The sequence below is a fragment of the Pseudopipra pipra genome, chromosome 3, assembly GCF_036250125.1.
Source record: "Pseudopipra pipra isolate bDixPip1 chromosome 3, bDixPip1.hap1, whole genome shotgun sequence".
Lineage (NCBI taxonomy): Eukaryota > Metazoa > Chordata > Aves > Passeriformes > Pipridae > Pseudopipra > Pseudopipra pipra.
The window spans coordinates 51,916,337-51,929,133 of record NC_087551.1 but is presented as its reverse complement, the minus strand read 5'-3'; the positions used below and the strand labels follow the sequence as shown (position 1 = coordinate 51,929,133).

At 38.5% G+C, this 12,797-nt stretch overlaps 1 protein-coding gene across 21 annotated transcripts in view; it reads left to right on the top strand.

The window, feature by feature from the left end:
* Positions 1–12,797, top strand: part of SYNE1 (spectrin repeat containing nuclear envelope protein 1) — a 306,116-nt gene that overhangs the window by 172,196 nt on the left and 121,123 nt on the right. For all 21 annotated transcript variants that reach the window (XM_064649158.1, XM_064649165.1, XM_064649163.1 and 18 more), the window contains 8 exons: positions 517–693; positions 1,568–1,714; positions 4,272–4,397; positions 5,857–6,033; positions 7,773–8,038; positions 8,812–10,972; positions 11,161–11,498; positions 12,149–12,293. In XM_064649158.1, the coding sequence (XP_064505228.1) occupies positions 517–693; positions 1,568–1,714; positions 4,272–4,397; positions 5,857–6,033; positions 7,773–8,038; positions 8,812–10,972; positions 11,161–11,498; positions 12,149–12,293 (3,537 nt within the window). The remainder of the gene's footprint in view (positions 1–516; positions 694–1,567; positions 1,715–4,271; positions 4,398–5,856; positions 6,034–7,772; positions 8,039–8,811; positions 10,973–11,160; positions 11,499–12,148; positions 12,294–12,797) is intronic.

The window sequence follows — 12,797 nt, the reverse complement described above, 5'->3', positions numbered from 1 at the left end:
ACCCTCCGCACCACTACCTGAAACTGAGATTCCAAGGGAAAATATTGAAATGTTTTAATGCTTTGTGATTAGTGTGCTATTCTTCAAGTAACCTCCTTAGATAAAAATTTGTCTGCACCAAAGTCAGTGGAAAGAACTGTCCACAGTGAAAGAGCTCATGGAATAAGATATGATTGAGCATGAGGTTTCATTCTCATTACTAGTCACAAGAGAAGGTGGAGGAGCCCTGGAGGGCATGCAACAGAGGAAGATTATTGGTAGTCTAGGGGCCTGACCATATAGTGTTTACACATTAGGACAGTGCTACTGATGTTTCTGTGGGATTCTTTACACAAAAATCTGTGTAAAGATTTTTGACAATGACTTTACAATGAGCATACACTCTAATAGCTTGACTATGACAATACATGTTATTTGCAAACTTTTTTTCCATATCTGAAGAGTATTTAGAGGAGGGGAAAAAAAAATTCTGCACCACAACATATTTCTTCAAAATTATTTTATCTGTTTTTTTAGGCTATCATGGAAGAAATTGCAGGATTTGAAGATTGTTTGAACAACCTTAAGAGTAAAGGTGATTACTTGATCAGTCAATGCGCAGAACATCTCCAAGCAAAGTTTAAGCAAAACATACAAAGCCATCTTCAGGGGACAAGGGACAGCTATTCTGCCATATGTAGCACAGCCCAAAGAGTAAGTCCTGTTTCAAAATAAATTTTTGTGCCATTTAAGAATAAAATGCCTTATTATTTCTGAGTACTTCTTTCTTTAAATAGTGAAAAACTCTTTCTACTGTTTTCTTTTAAACTGAGCCAGCAAGGTACTAATGTAGTGCTTTATCATTACTGTGCTACAGTTAATTTCTTGTGATCCAAATGTTGCCTTGCAGCCAGCAAAACTAGTTGCCTATCAGTTCTTACCTTGATCTCCCCACACCCTAACTACCTTCATGTCACACTAGCTTCTGAGCAGCTGCAGCAAAGAAATTAGAACTATTCCTACTTTAAAAACTAGGGAGAAAATTACACTCTTAGTGTCAGTAGTTTGCATACATACATAACAGGTCTCAAGTATGTGCAAGGAAATACTGTCTCTCTTATTAAAACCAGAATATACAGTTAAGAAGGGCTAGCTGGGTCATTCTGTTAAGCCAATTAGGAGATCAAGCCAGCAGTCAAAAAACAAACAAACACAAAAGCCCAAAACCAAACCAAGCAAACAAGCAAAAACTAAAACAAACAGAACCCCAAGACCAACCAACCAAACAAACAATCTCATACAAAATCAATGGCAAAATGTTGAACAGGAATGAAATAAGAGACCATGCTCTTCATTTGCATCTTTATTTTTTTCTTTCCAGAAGCTGTGCATTAGATATTGTCAATCTTCTTCACATATTAGCAAGAAGCGCGAGAGCTTAAGGAGCCTTCAGCCTTTGGTACTTTGTACAAGGGCTAAAATAACCCCAGTCTTCATAATTCTGTTTAATCTGTGGTTTTCAAGGTGGGAGAAGAGAGACAATGGTGGTATTTGAAGATGTTATAAACTTACAAAATGTTTGATTTAGGTGTACCAGACTTTGGAACATGAACTCCAGAAGCATGTTAATCATCAGGATACTCTACAACAGTGCCAGACTTGGCTATCTACAGTGCAGTCAGAGCTAAAGCCAACTACCTGGACACCTTTCAGCCTGGCAGATGCAGTTAAACAGGTAAAAGTTCAGCACTTGAAAAAGCTGAAAAATTATCCTTAATAAGGTGAGTTTAGATATGAGCTTTAAATTACTAGAAATTAGATATTCTCTAGCCTTCTCAGAAGGCTGAATAGCCTCACTTTTCATTCCCAGCTCCAAAATGAATAGCTGGGTGAAAAATAACTGTAGGTAAAAAAATTAAACAGGGCTTTTGGTAGCTCAGCTTAATGCTTAGAAATACATACCTGAAAAATGTTGTCTAATAGATAAACCTGCTCAGATACTGCACAGATGTGTTTAGCAGAGAGGTTGTGTCTTTTTGCTTATCCATTTGCCCATCTGTCTACCATGTTACTATATGAGACCTGGTTTCACAGTACCATCGACACAGAGTCAGTTATCAGGCTATTAAAACATTTTTCAGCCTAAGAGCATAGAATTGACTCTAGCCGATATTAAACATTAAGACTGGTTTTTTTGCTTCTTAATTATTTTTAGTAACAATGGGTTTTACACTGTATTTGTACCTTGTTTTTAAATTAAACTGGTATGGTGCTAAAAGTGCTGGAATTCAGAGCTGTCTCATCCAACATCTGACTTAATAAAGACCTTGAAATACTAGAGATGGAGATCCACAAGGGTAGGGGAAGCAGGGGATGACAGTGGGACCAGCAGGGCAGCACCTTCCCACTGAAGTGCAGAACTGCAGCTCAAAGATTAGGTGAGCAGAGTCCCTCTGATGTCATCCACCAGCTGGTGACCATCAGGCTGGGGGGTCTGTAGGGGTGAGGCCAATCCCAGGGGAAGGTAGCGAGTCAGGGCCGGAAGGCAAGGCCAGGAGGATCAGCCAGGCACAGATGCACCTGTGGCAATGAACTTGCCATATGCTGTGTGGAAAAAGTCCTGTCAGAGATGGACTGGTGAGGAAAACAGCTCTAACCCTATGGAAACAGAAGCTTTTACTGTAGTTTAAACATGTCTCAACATGTTTGTGTATTTTCTGCAGTGTCACTGTCTCCCTCTTCCCAACACCCCCCTGTGAAGCTATTGTCTCCCACCCAAGGTGTCCTGAGGTGTCCCATTGGTCCCCTGTTAACCCCTTCCTATTGGCTGTTGACCCCTTACCTGATGGTTTCTTTTGTGTGACCCTGAACTTGTGATTGGTCCCCTTTGACCCTCCTAAAAGCCTTATAAACCCAAACCCCACAATAAACTTTCTCTTTCGTCCGTCCCTCCCAGGTGGTCTGTGTGTGCTCCTTGCGGGGTCACCGGGCCACGTGCAGGGGTGGGGGGAAGGGCATACACCTCGCAGGTAATGGGGCAAGCAACCTAAGGCCTGGAGGTCTCCCCCAATATCCCCAATCCGCCGTATGCACCTATAGTGTAGCTCAGGTGAGTTCCACAGGTGTGTGGGAGACTGAGCTCAGCTTACCTGCATGGCTGCTGTATGCTTCTCCAGTGATCAGGTCCCAGCGGGACAGAGTCATAACTGGCCCTAAGCAGAAGACCCAAACCACAAGGAGAGGGAGATAGAGGTTGCAGAGAAGGGGGATAGAGGCTGCAGAGCCCTTTGGTGCACTGATGGCCCTGCTCTTCCCTGAGGATTAAGCACCTATTCCTGTGCATGACTGTTCTTAGTGGGAAAAATAGTTTCCCTCATTTAGGAAGAATTCCTTCAGACCTTCCAAAATGCCACATACTGCAGCCTCATATCCCTACAGCTCTTTGCTGGACTTGTGTCTGTTTGCTAGTATCTTTTTTATGAGGGAAGAGGGAAACTGGGCCAAATAAATTAGGGACAGCTGGACAAGTGTAAGTACAGGAGAATAATCACTTCCCGAAGCTTGTGCTCTGCATTCTTGCTAATACAGTCATTTGGGGTTGCCACAAGGGCACACTACTGTTTTGTTCAACTTTTTGCCCGCAAGGACCCACAGCAGGCCCTCTGCATTAGGTGATCTGTCACCTCTCCTCCCTGGGACTCTTATGTTATTGCCCTGCTTGTTAACATTCAGATAATAATTTTCTTTTAGGATGAGGGAAGTCTTCATAGGGAAAAGTCAGCTCCTATATGCAATGTTGAGAGCAAGAACTGTTAACAGTGTCATGTTGTCTCATCTTGCCAATCACAGATACTGGGAATGTTGGAAGGTTTTCAGAAGGTGTGGGAAAGTGTATTGTGAAGCTGAGCTAAATTCTTCATGATCTGTCAGACACTGGAGAATTTTATGGTTATAGGAATAGGCCACATTGATAATCCCATAAAGCCCTGCTTCCCATTCACATTGGGAAAGTCGGTCACCTTGTGTGTTTCTATCCAAAGCTTTATTTATAAAGAAATAAGTTAGCTAATACATATGTCTCTGAGTGCTTTGGTAATTAGATGATAATCAAACCTTTAAGGGTTACTCCTTTCCATAATTATAACATAGCAGCCTTACCTAATACAATAGTGTATACCTTTAACTTTATGGAAATAATAAGCTAAAGCAAAAATACTGAAATGCATGACTGTAATAAAATAAGGTATTATTTCCACAGTCTCAGAGTTTATTTGAGGATTGTCTTCCCCCAGGTTAAACATTTCCGGGCTCTGCAGGAGCAGGCCAACACATATTTGGATCTTCTGTGCTCCATGTGTGATCTGTCAGATGCCACAGTGAAGAGTACAGCAGCAGATATTCAACAAACAAAACAAACGGTACAAGATAACCACAGCAACTCGCTTTTAATCATGTTTAGAGCTTTAACAGCCCTGATCTGTTCCCTTTTAAAAAGGTCATATTGGGTAACAGTTTGCAGAAATATCATCTTACTTTCTTCTTAAGTATTTCTTTAGAAATAGTTTTCTCTTTATGCCTTTTTTTAAAAAAATTATTAAATACACATGTTGCCATCCTGGTGCTAATACAAAGACACACAACAAAGGCTGCTAAAGATATTTAGGCAATGTTACAAGATGTTGGTCTAAAGCCACAGAAATAACATTCTGTGGAAAAAAACCTGATCCAAATTATCTGTTTTCATAAAACACAATTCAGTATGTTCTTTTCCGTATTTTATTAAAGCTTAGACTGATGTTCATAATAGGGTATATGAATATATTAGGAAGATATTAATTATAATAATCATAAAAAAATTTTATGGTTCAATTCATAAATCAAGTGCATCTACTTCAGCATATTAATTTATAGAAGTGTACCTCAGTTTTAAGTTTTAAAGTTACTTAGTACTTGGTTTTAAAATAGAGCTATAAATTACTGGAAAAGAAACATTATGAGCATTCCTTTTGTTGGAAACATGAAAAATTTAGTTTCACTTACACAGACACACAGTTGAAATTTTGAAACTACTTCTGCCAAGAGTAAAAATCTAATACATGCAGTAACAGTATTCCATACCAGAGAAGCAAATTGTACAAATCCAGGTAATCCATAAAAGCATGGCAGTCTAAGTATTGAATAGCTGATAAGCATCCCAAACATCAGAATACGATTCCTCTTATTCTGATATATATTATTGATATGTAAAGCAGTGAAACATTTTAAGAAATCACAGATGGTAAAGTGCTGAGATATATTAAGCTGGTTGAGTGTCTAAACCTTAAAGGCACCCAACTGCTATATTTGGAGTGAAAGAAGCTGTGTCACTATTGGTGTAAGAGGATTGATGGGCTCAGATCCAGTAAGCATTCTTCTTGGCATTTTAGAAAAGACGTATAAGCAAAATAACTGGGCTAAGCAAATTAAATGGAAGTGTTTAGTTTAAGGTTTTATTTTGCAAATGTGAATGCATGTAGGGTACAGCCTGGCAGTATTCTTGGCATACAGTAGACTAAATTATACAGTTAATTTAAAGCTTTAACAGAGGACTGAGAACACTGAAATATGCAGAATCATAAATGTACTTGCTGCTCTCAAGGGTAATGATAATTAATTTCATTATTTTTGTTATCCCACAGCTTTCCTTTGATAGGTACAATTTTGTGACTTTTGAAGGTTAAGACTCTTTTTATGGATAATATTTACCCCTTCAGAATCTAGTGTAGAAATTGCTTTAAGTACAGTATTGTGCTCAGAGGAAAAATTATATTCCCCCTCCATTCTCCAAAAATAGACACTTTAAAGTATTCCTACTCTTCTTCATTTTTTTTCTTCTAGATCGAACAACAGATAAGACATTCACAGTATTTGTCTCAAGGTTGGGAAGAGATAAAACAATTGAAAGCTGAGCTCTGGATATATTTCCAGGATGTGGATCAACAACTACAGAATTTAAAAAGGAGACGGGCAGAATTGGAGCTAAACATTGCCCAGAATATGGTACTCAAGGTTAAGGTAAGGAGACTGGGTTAAGAACAGAAGGTAAGGAAGAAGTTCATCCTTTAGCTGATATTATTTTATGATATTATATGCGCATATTGCATACAATTGCTAATATGTTCTAAGCAAGAGCAGAAAAGAGTGTTTCGTTATTGATGTTACACGATGATTCAGCGAGCAGAAAACTGTTCTCTAGTGTTTTTCTGGCTTTGATTTTTTTAGCAATAGACATTTTTCAGGCTACTGTTCTGATTTGCCTTTACTTTTAGAGTACTAAATGCTGATCACAGTGGATCTGAAAATAAAATCTGCAAATCGGGCTTGCTAAATTCTTTGATTTCTGTACTTCTAAATAGTTAGGAGTATTTCAGAATTAGTCCAGGAAGCTTTTTGATGTTGCTGATCTCTGAGACTAGGTATGACAGAAACCCAGTTTAAATAATGAGACAAATGCCTTCAAATCTTCACTCATTCATTCCTGAAGAGAGAGTTTTTATGACCATCACAAACATCAGTAAAGTAACAAAAAGAAAGCAGATAATTTCTTTATTAAATGATTGAATACTTGGGTTTTGCATTTTTGGTCTAGACTTTGCTTGTATTCTTTTTCTGATAAGCCAGGAATTAGGTGAAAGGTAAATGGCACTTCCTCTTCATGTCTGTTGTACTCACATGTTTGAATAAAGTCATAGCCTTTGAAGATGCCTCAGTGCAATCTGGACTAAAAGCTGTTATACTAGCTATCATTAGAGCCCAGGGAGAAGAAAGAGTCTGCATTTCTTCACTATTTCAGTCAGGAACTTTGAATTATAATGAAAGGGTGACACCTGCTGTACTGTCAGATGTGGCACAATGTGTATTTTTCCCTATAATTTGCCCTGGTAAAGGAAGATGCCTAGTTCCATTTGAAGCAGTCATGAAGAGGAATGAGGCTGAGCTGGGCAGTAACATCTCTACTTCAGAAATCCTGCCAGCCTTTGGTGAAAACATATCTTCCCAACAAAGTGCTGGAGCTGGGAATTCTTGTTTAGTTACAGTTACTAGAATTTGGGAAAAGATTGTATTTGCCTTAGACAGCATGTAAGGGCTAAAAAAATATTTGATTAGCTTTATGTGTCAGTATATTGTATATTCTGCTTTTTGGGATCTCTCTGACTTCTTATTTGGTGAGAAATGTGTATGCAGATGAACTCCTTTAGTTATTAGTTATTAACTAAAATAACAATCATACCTCGGTAATCACTGCGTTTTTCTCAGTGACAGTGATAATGGTTGCTATTACAGAAGTAGGAGCAATACAAAGTATCGATGTGGAGGCTCACTGACTCATGGACTCTGCTTCTTATTTTTAGTCCATAATGAAAAAGGAAACGGAAAAAAAATAAGCTAGAAACAGAAACGGTACTGGTAATATGAATTTTTCTCGGGAGACTCAGACTATCTTGCATGTTTTAGTATATGGTGGGAGCTGTGCTAGTCTAGCAGCCTGGACAACAAGATGTGACTCAGTCGTGATTTCTGTTTATCACTGGCACTTGGAAGTTCCTCTGATTTGCTTTCACATCTATAACCAACTTGTGTTCACCTGACAAGATGGGGAGGAGGGTTAGGAGAGGAGAGAAGACACTTCTTCCAATTTACATTTGCCTGTGCAGATAATTAGTCCTTACACAATTTATTTATTTCAGAGTTTTTACTTAAATTCCACTTTGAGTATGTGCCATTATAGTGGTTTTTACTCATATCTATTTCAGGAATTCAGTCAGAAGTTACAGTCTAAGCAGTCAGCTCTTACCTCTATGACTGAGAAGATGAATAAGCTAACCCAAGGACAAGAATCACCTGAACACAAGGAAGTAGGAGAACTGAGCAACCAGTGGCTGGACCTCTGCCTTCAGGCACACAGTTTGCTCATGCAGAGGGAGGAGGATCTGCAGAGGACAAGAGATTACCATGATCGCATGAACGTAGTTGAAGTTTTCTTGGAAAAGCTCACAAAAGAGTGGGACAACCTAGCTAGGTAAAAAAGGAGTAGCATGCACAAAGCAAACATGCATATATGTTGAAAGAACTGTTTACAGAGTGTCTTTAAGTTGGAGCCACTAAAAATCTTTTTTTCTATGCTTAATTAAAAGCACTCCTCTCTTATTAATTATAAGGCAATTAATCACTTCAGTTGAAATGAAGAGAGTTTGAGAAGCCGAATCTTCAGTGTTTGTCTTTATGGCAAGTAGTGATTGATCCTATCTCAGGGTATAGTATTTCCTGATGTTTCAAGAATGCTGACTATTTCATTTGAATGCTTTTATTTGTCTTTACTGTGTTTCATCAGTTTTTCATTGTGATATTGTGTTATATCTATGAAACTATTAAAGCTTAGTTAGTACTGCTAAATGTTTGCAACTCCTTTGTATAGCATAAACACACCAGCTCTGTGTAAAATTGTGAGTCTAGTGCTGCTGCTATCACTATCATGGAACAAAATTCACTTCAATCTCAGTACTTCTTGTTGTTCGTATGTGCAATATAACCAGTATGCTCTGTAGTATTCATATAAATTTCCATGGTCAGACTAATGACCATACTGCAGATGAAAGGGAAAGGAATAAATTTGTTGAACTTTTTAATTAATATTCAAGACTATTACCTTCAAGTTATTCTGAAAACTGTAGGTCTTTATATCATATTGATTTCAGTATGTCATGGGATTATAATTAATCCTGAAGTCTTGTAAAAGTCTGTCCTGAAATAGGATCTAATAATTCATTTCTGTCCTGTCCATTTTGATTATAGATCTGATGCTGAAAGTACAAATGTGCACCTTGAAGCTTTGCAGAAATTGGCAATGGTGCTACAAGAAAGGAGATTTGCTCTGGAAGATTTCAAAGATCAGAAACAGAAGATGATAGAACATCTGAATCTTGATGACAAAGAATTAGTAAAGGAGCAATTCAGTCATTTTGAGCAACGCTGGACTCAGCTGGAGGACCTTGTCAAAAGGAAAATTCAAGTTTCTGTTTCAACTTTAGAAGAGCTCAATTTGGTGCATTCCAAATTTCATGAACTAATGGAATGGGCAGAGGAGCAGCAACCTAGTATCTCAGAGGCTCTTAAACAGAGCCCTCCACCAGATTTGGCTCAGAGTCTTCTCATGGATCATCTTACCATTTGCAGTGAGCTTGAAGCCAAACAGCTCGTTCTGAAGATGCTTGTGAAAGATGCTGACAGGGTGATGACCAATCTAGGGCTCAATGAAAGGCAAGAGCTGCAGAAAACAGTTTCTTGTGCACAGCACCATGTGGCTTGTCTCAGCGATTTGGTTGGCCAGAGGAGAAAACACCTGAATAAAGCACTGTCTGAAAAGACCCAGTTTCTCATGGCAGTCTTTCAGGCTACAAACCAAATTCACCAGCATGAGAAGAAGGTAATGTTTCCAGAACACATTTGTCTGTTGCCAGAAGATGTGAATAAACAGATCAGGACTTGTAAGAATACCCAGGCTAACCTGAAGGCCTATCAAAATGAGGTCACAGGGTTGTGGGCTCAAGGAAGGAATTTAATGAAAGAAGCAACAAATCAAGAAAAGAGTGAAGTGTTAGGTAAACTGCAAGAACTACAGAATGTGTATGACACTGTTTTACAAAAGTGTAACCAGAGATTGTTAGAACTGGAGAAAAATATTGTTTCCAGGAAATATTTCAAAGAAGACTTAGATAAAGCTTGCCATTGGCTAAAACAAGCTGATATTGTCACATTCCCAGAAGTCAATGTAATGAATTCTGACACTGAGCTATACAGCCAGCTGGCAAAGTATCAACAGATTCTTGAACAGTCTCCAGAATATGAAAACCTGCTACTTGCACTGCAAAGAGATGGTCAAGAAGTCCTACCATCACTTAATGAAGTGGATCATTCCTATCTGAATGAAAAACTTAACAGTCTCCCTCAGCAATTCAATATTGTCACTGCTCTGGCAAAAGAAAAATTATATAAAGTTCAGGAAGCAATTTATGCCAGAAAAGAGTATGCCTCTTTGATTGAGTTGACAAGTAAAGCTCTGACTGAGCTAGAAGATCAGTTTGTTAACATGGACAAAGCTCCAGCTGCTGTTTTAGCTAAAGAAGCTGTGTCACTCCAGCAGGCCTACAGAGATCTCTTAGGTGAAGTGATAAGCCTTGGTGCAGCAGTGGATGAACTGAACCAGAAGAAGGAGGCCTTTCGGAGCACTGGCCAGCCATGGCAACCAGATGAAATGTTAAAACTTGCCACACTATATCACAAGTTGAAAAGACAAATAGAACAGAAAATCAACCTGTTGGAAGACACAATAGAAGCATGCCAGGAACATGAGAAAATGTGTGTGCAGTTTGAGGCACAGCTCGAGGCAGTAAAAAGGGAGCGGTTTAAGGTAAACGAAGAAACGCTCCCAATAGAAGAAAAGTTGAAAATATACCATTCTCTGGTGGGCAGCTTGCAAGACTCAGGAAGTCTTCTGAAGCGAATAACTGAACATCTGGAAGCCCTTTCTCCTCAACTTGACTCATCTGCATATGAGACAACAAATCACCAAGTGCAGGCTTGGCAAGAGAAACTGAAGTCTTTGCATGCTGCCATTGTCGACACCGTAATGGAGTGTGAGAACAGACTTGTGCAAAGCATAGACTTCAAGACAGAAATCTGCCGCTCACTCGACTGGTTGAGATGGGTGAAAGCAGAACTTAATGGAACATTAAGTTTGGACTTCAAACTGCAGTGCATCCAGGAAGAAATCCGAAAGGTTCAAATACATCAGGAAGAAGTGCAGTCAAGCCTGAGAATAATGAATGCACTGAGCAATAAAGAGAAAGAGAGATATATGAAAGCAAAGGAGCTGATACCTGCTGACCTGGAAAACACTCTTGCTGAGCTGATGGAACTAGATGGTGAAGTTCAAGAAGCTATACATGTGAGACAGGTTAGTGCATCCTAAGTGTAGTTAGTTTCTCAGTCATGAAGCTGAAAAAGATGGCTCTATGGGTTGATGTTTGCAATCATTGTGAAAAGATTTATTTTAATAATCCTGTTGTTTCTTTTTTTTTAATGACACAGGCTGCTGTGATTTTATATTTGTGACCATCTGTATAATTTTCCCTTTTATTTCAGGCTACCTTGAATAAAGTATATAGCCTCTGCCAAAGATACTACCAAGTGATGCAGATAGCAAATGACTGGCTTGAAGATGCTCAGGAATTTCTACATTTAGCAAGAAATGGTTTCGATGTTGAGAATTCTGAGGAGAACCTAAGGAACCACATTGAATTTTTCAGCACAGAAAGTCAGTTCAATAATCATTTGAAAGAGTTACAGGGCCTTGTGTCTGAGATAGAGCCCTTTATACAAGCCACAGCAAGAGAAAAGCTGGTACAGAATGTAGCTGCATTGGAGGAAAAGGCCAAAGGGACAAAGCAAGAAGCCCAAACCCAGCAAGAGCAGTTACAAAGGTATATTCTTTCCTTTTTTTTCTTTCATTTTAAGATCACCTTATTGGTGATGGAAGAAAGAGATCACAACATTAACTGGAGTTTTGTAAATATTTTTGCTACTTATGAGAGAAGTGGATATTGGGATTCAGAGTTCTTGGATTCTGTTTTCTCCTCTGCCCCTAACTGACTAGTTGTGTGATCTTGAGGAAACTATAATATAATTATATTAAACTTGAAACAGCACTGAGAAGAAGAGTAGGGAATGACTGTCCCGTATTTCACCTGACACAAGACCTATGCAGAAACAAATGAAATTGAAGCAGAGATTTTGAACTAAAAGGAAGTACCTTTCCAATCAGAATAACTATTTTACTTATTATTCCTCAATGTTCTGGATTCTGCAAGCTTGGTTAGGTTTAATGTCACTGAGAAAATGTCATACAAGGATTATTAAATGCCCAGCTATGGTTTTTGGAAGGCATAGCTGAAAATCAGGAGCATATGGTTCTATGTATGCTCTTTCTCAATAATCTTTCTTTTTCTTGGAAAATACTGTGTAACAGCAAAACTAAGCAGTTACATGGAAAACTAGGTGCAACAATATTCCTTATTTTCAAATGGGTTTATATTGCATTGATTTGTTCTTTCTGGAACTGTATTTGTTTCAGATGTGCTTCTGAGTGGCAGGAGTACCAGACAGCAAGGCAGAAGGTTATTGAAGTGATGAACGAGGCTGAGAAAAAATTATCTGAATTCTCAGTAGCTAAAGCTGCTTCTTCTCATGAGGCAGAAGAGAAATTGCTAACACATAAGGTAAGGTACTGATAATTGCATGAAATCCTTTTCTTTTAAATGAATATAAATATATGTTACATAAGTCCCTATCTGTGGTAACACTAATTTCAATTTTTGCATCTTTTCCTGTAGCACTTATCTGTGTCATAGGACACCAAGGGGTGTTTAGTGTAGTGGAAAACACACATTTAATTTGTGGGGTGACAAAGACAGATACTTTTAATCACTGTTCAACTTCTCTGTCCATGTGCCTATGACTGTAGAGAAATGCAAAGAGTCAGGAGGTTCCTAAAAGCCTTGTATATATTAGCCCCAAAATTATGTACCCTACTCAGATCAATAGAAAGATCCATCTACTTTGGATCACACTGAACAGTTTTACTAGGACAGGAAGAGTTGGGGTTTGATATTAACTCTTGTTTAGTCTAAAAGCAAGAAATGTAACTTAAAAGAATTATTTTCTCTTCTTGTATTTAGGATACTAATCAGTTGCCTTAATATAGGCACTTAGACATGCTGCCA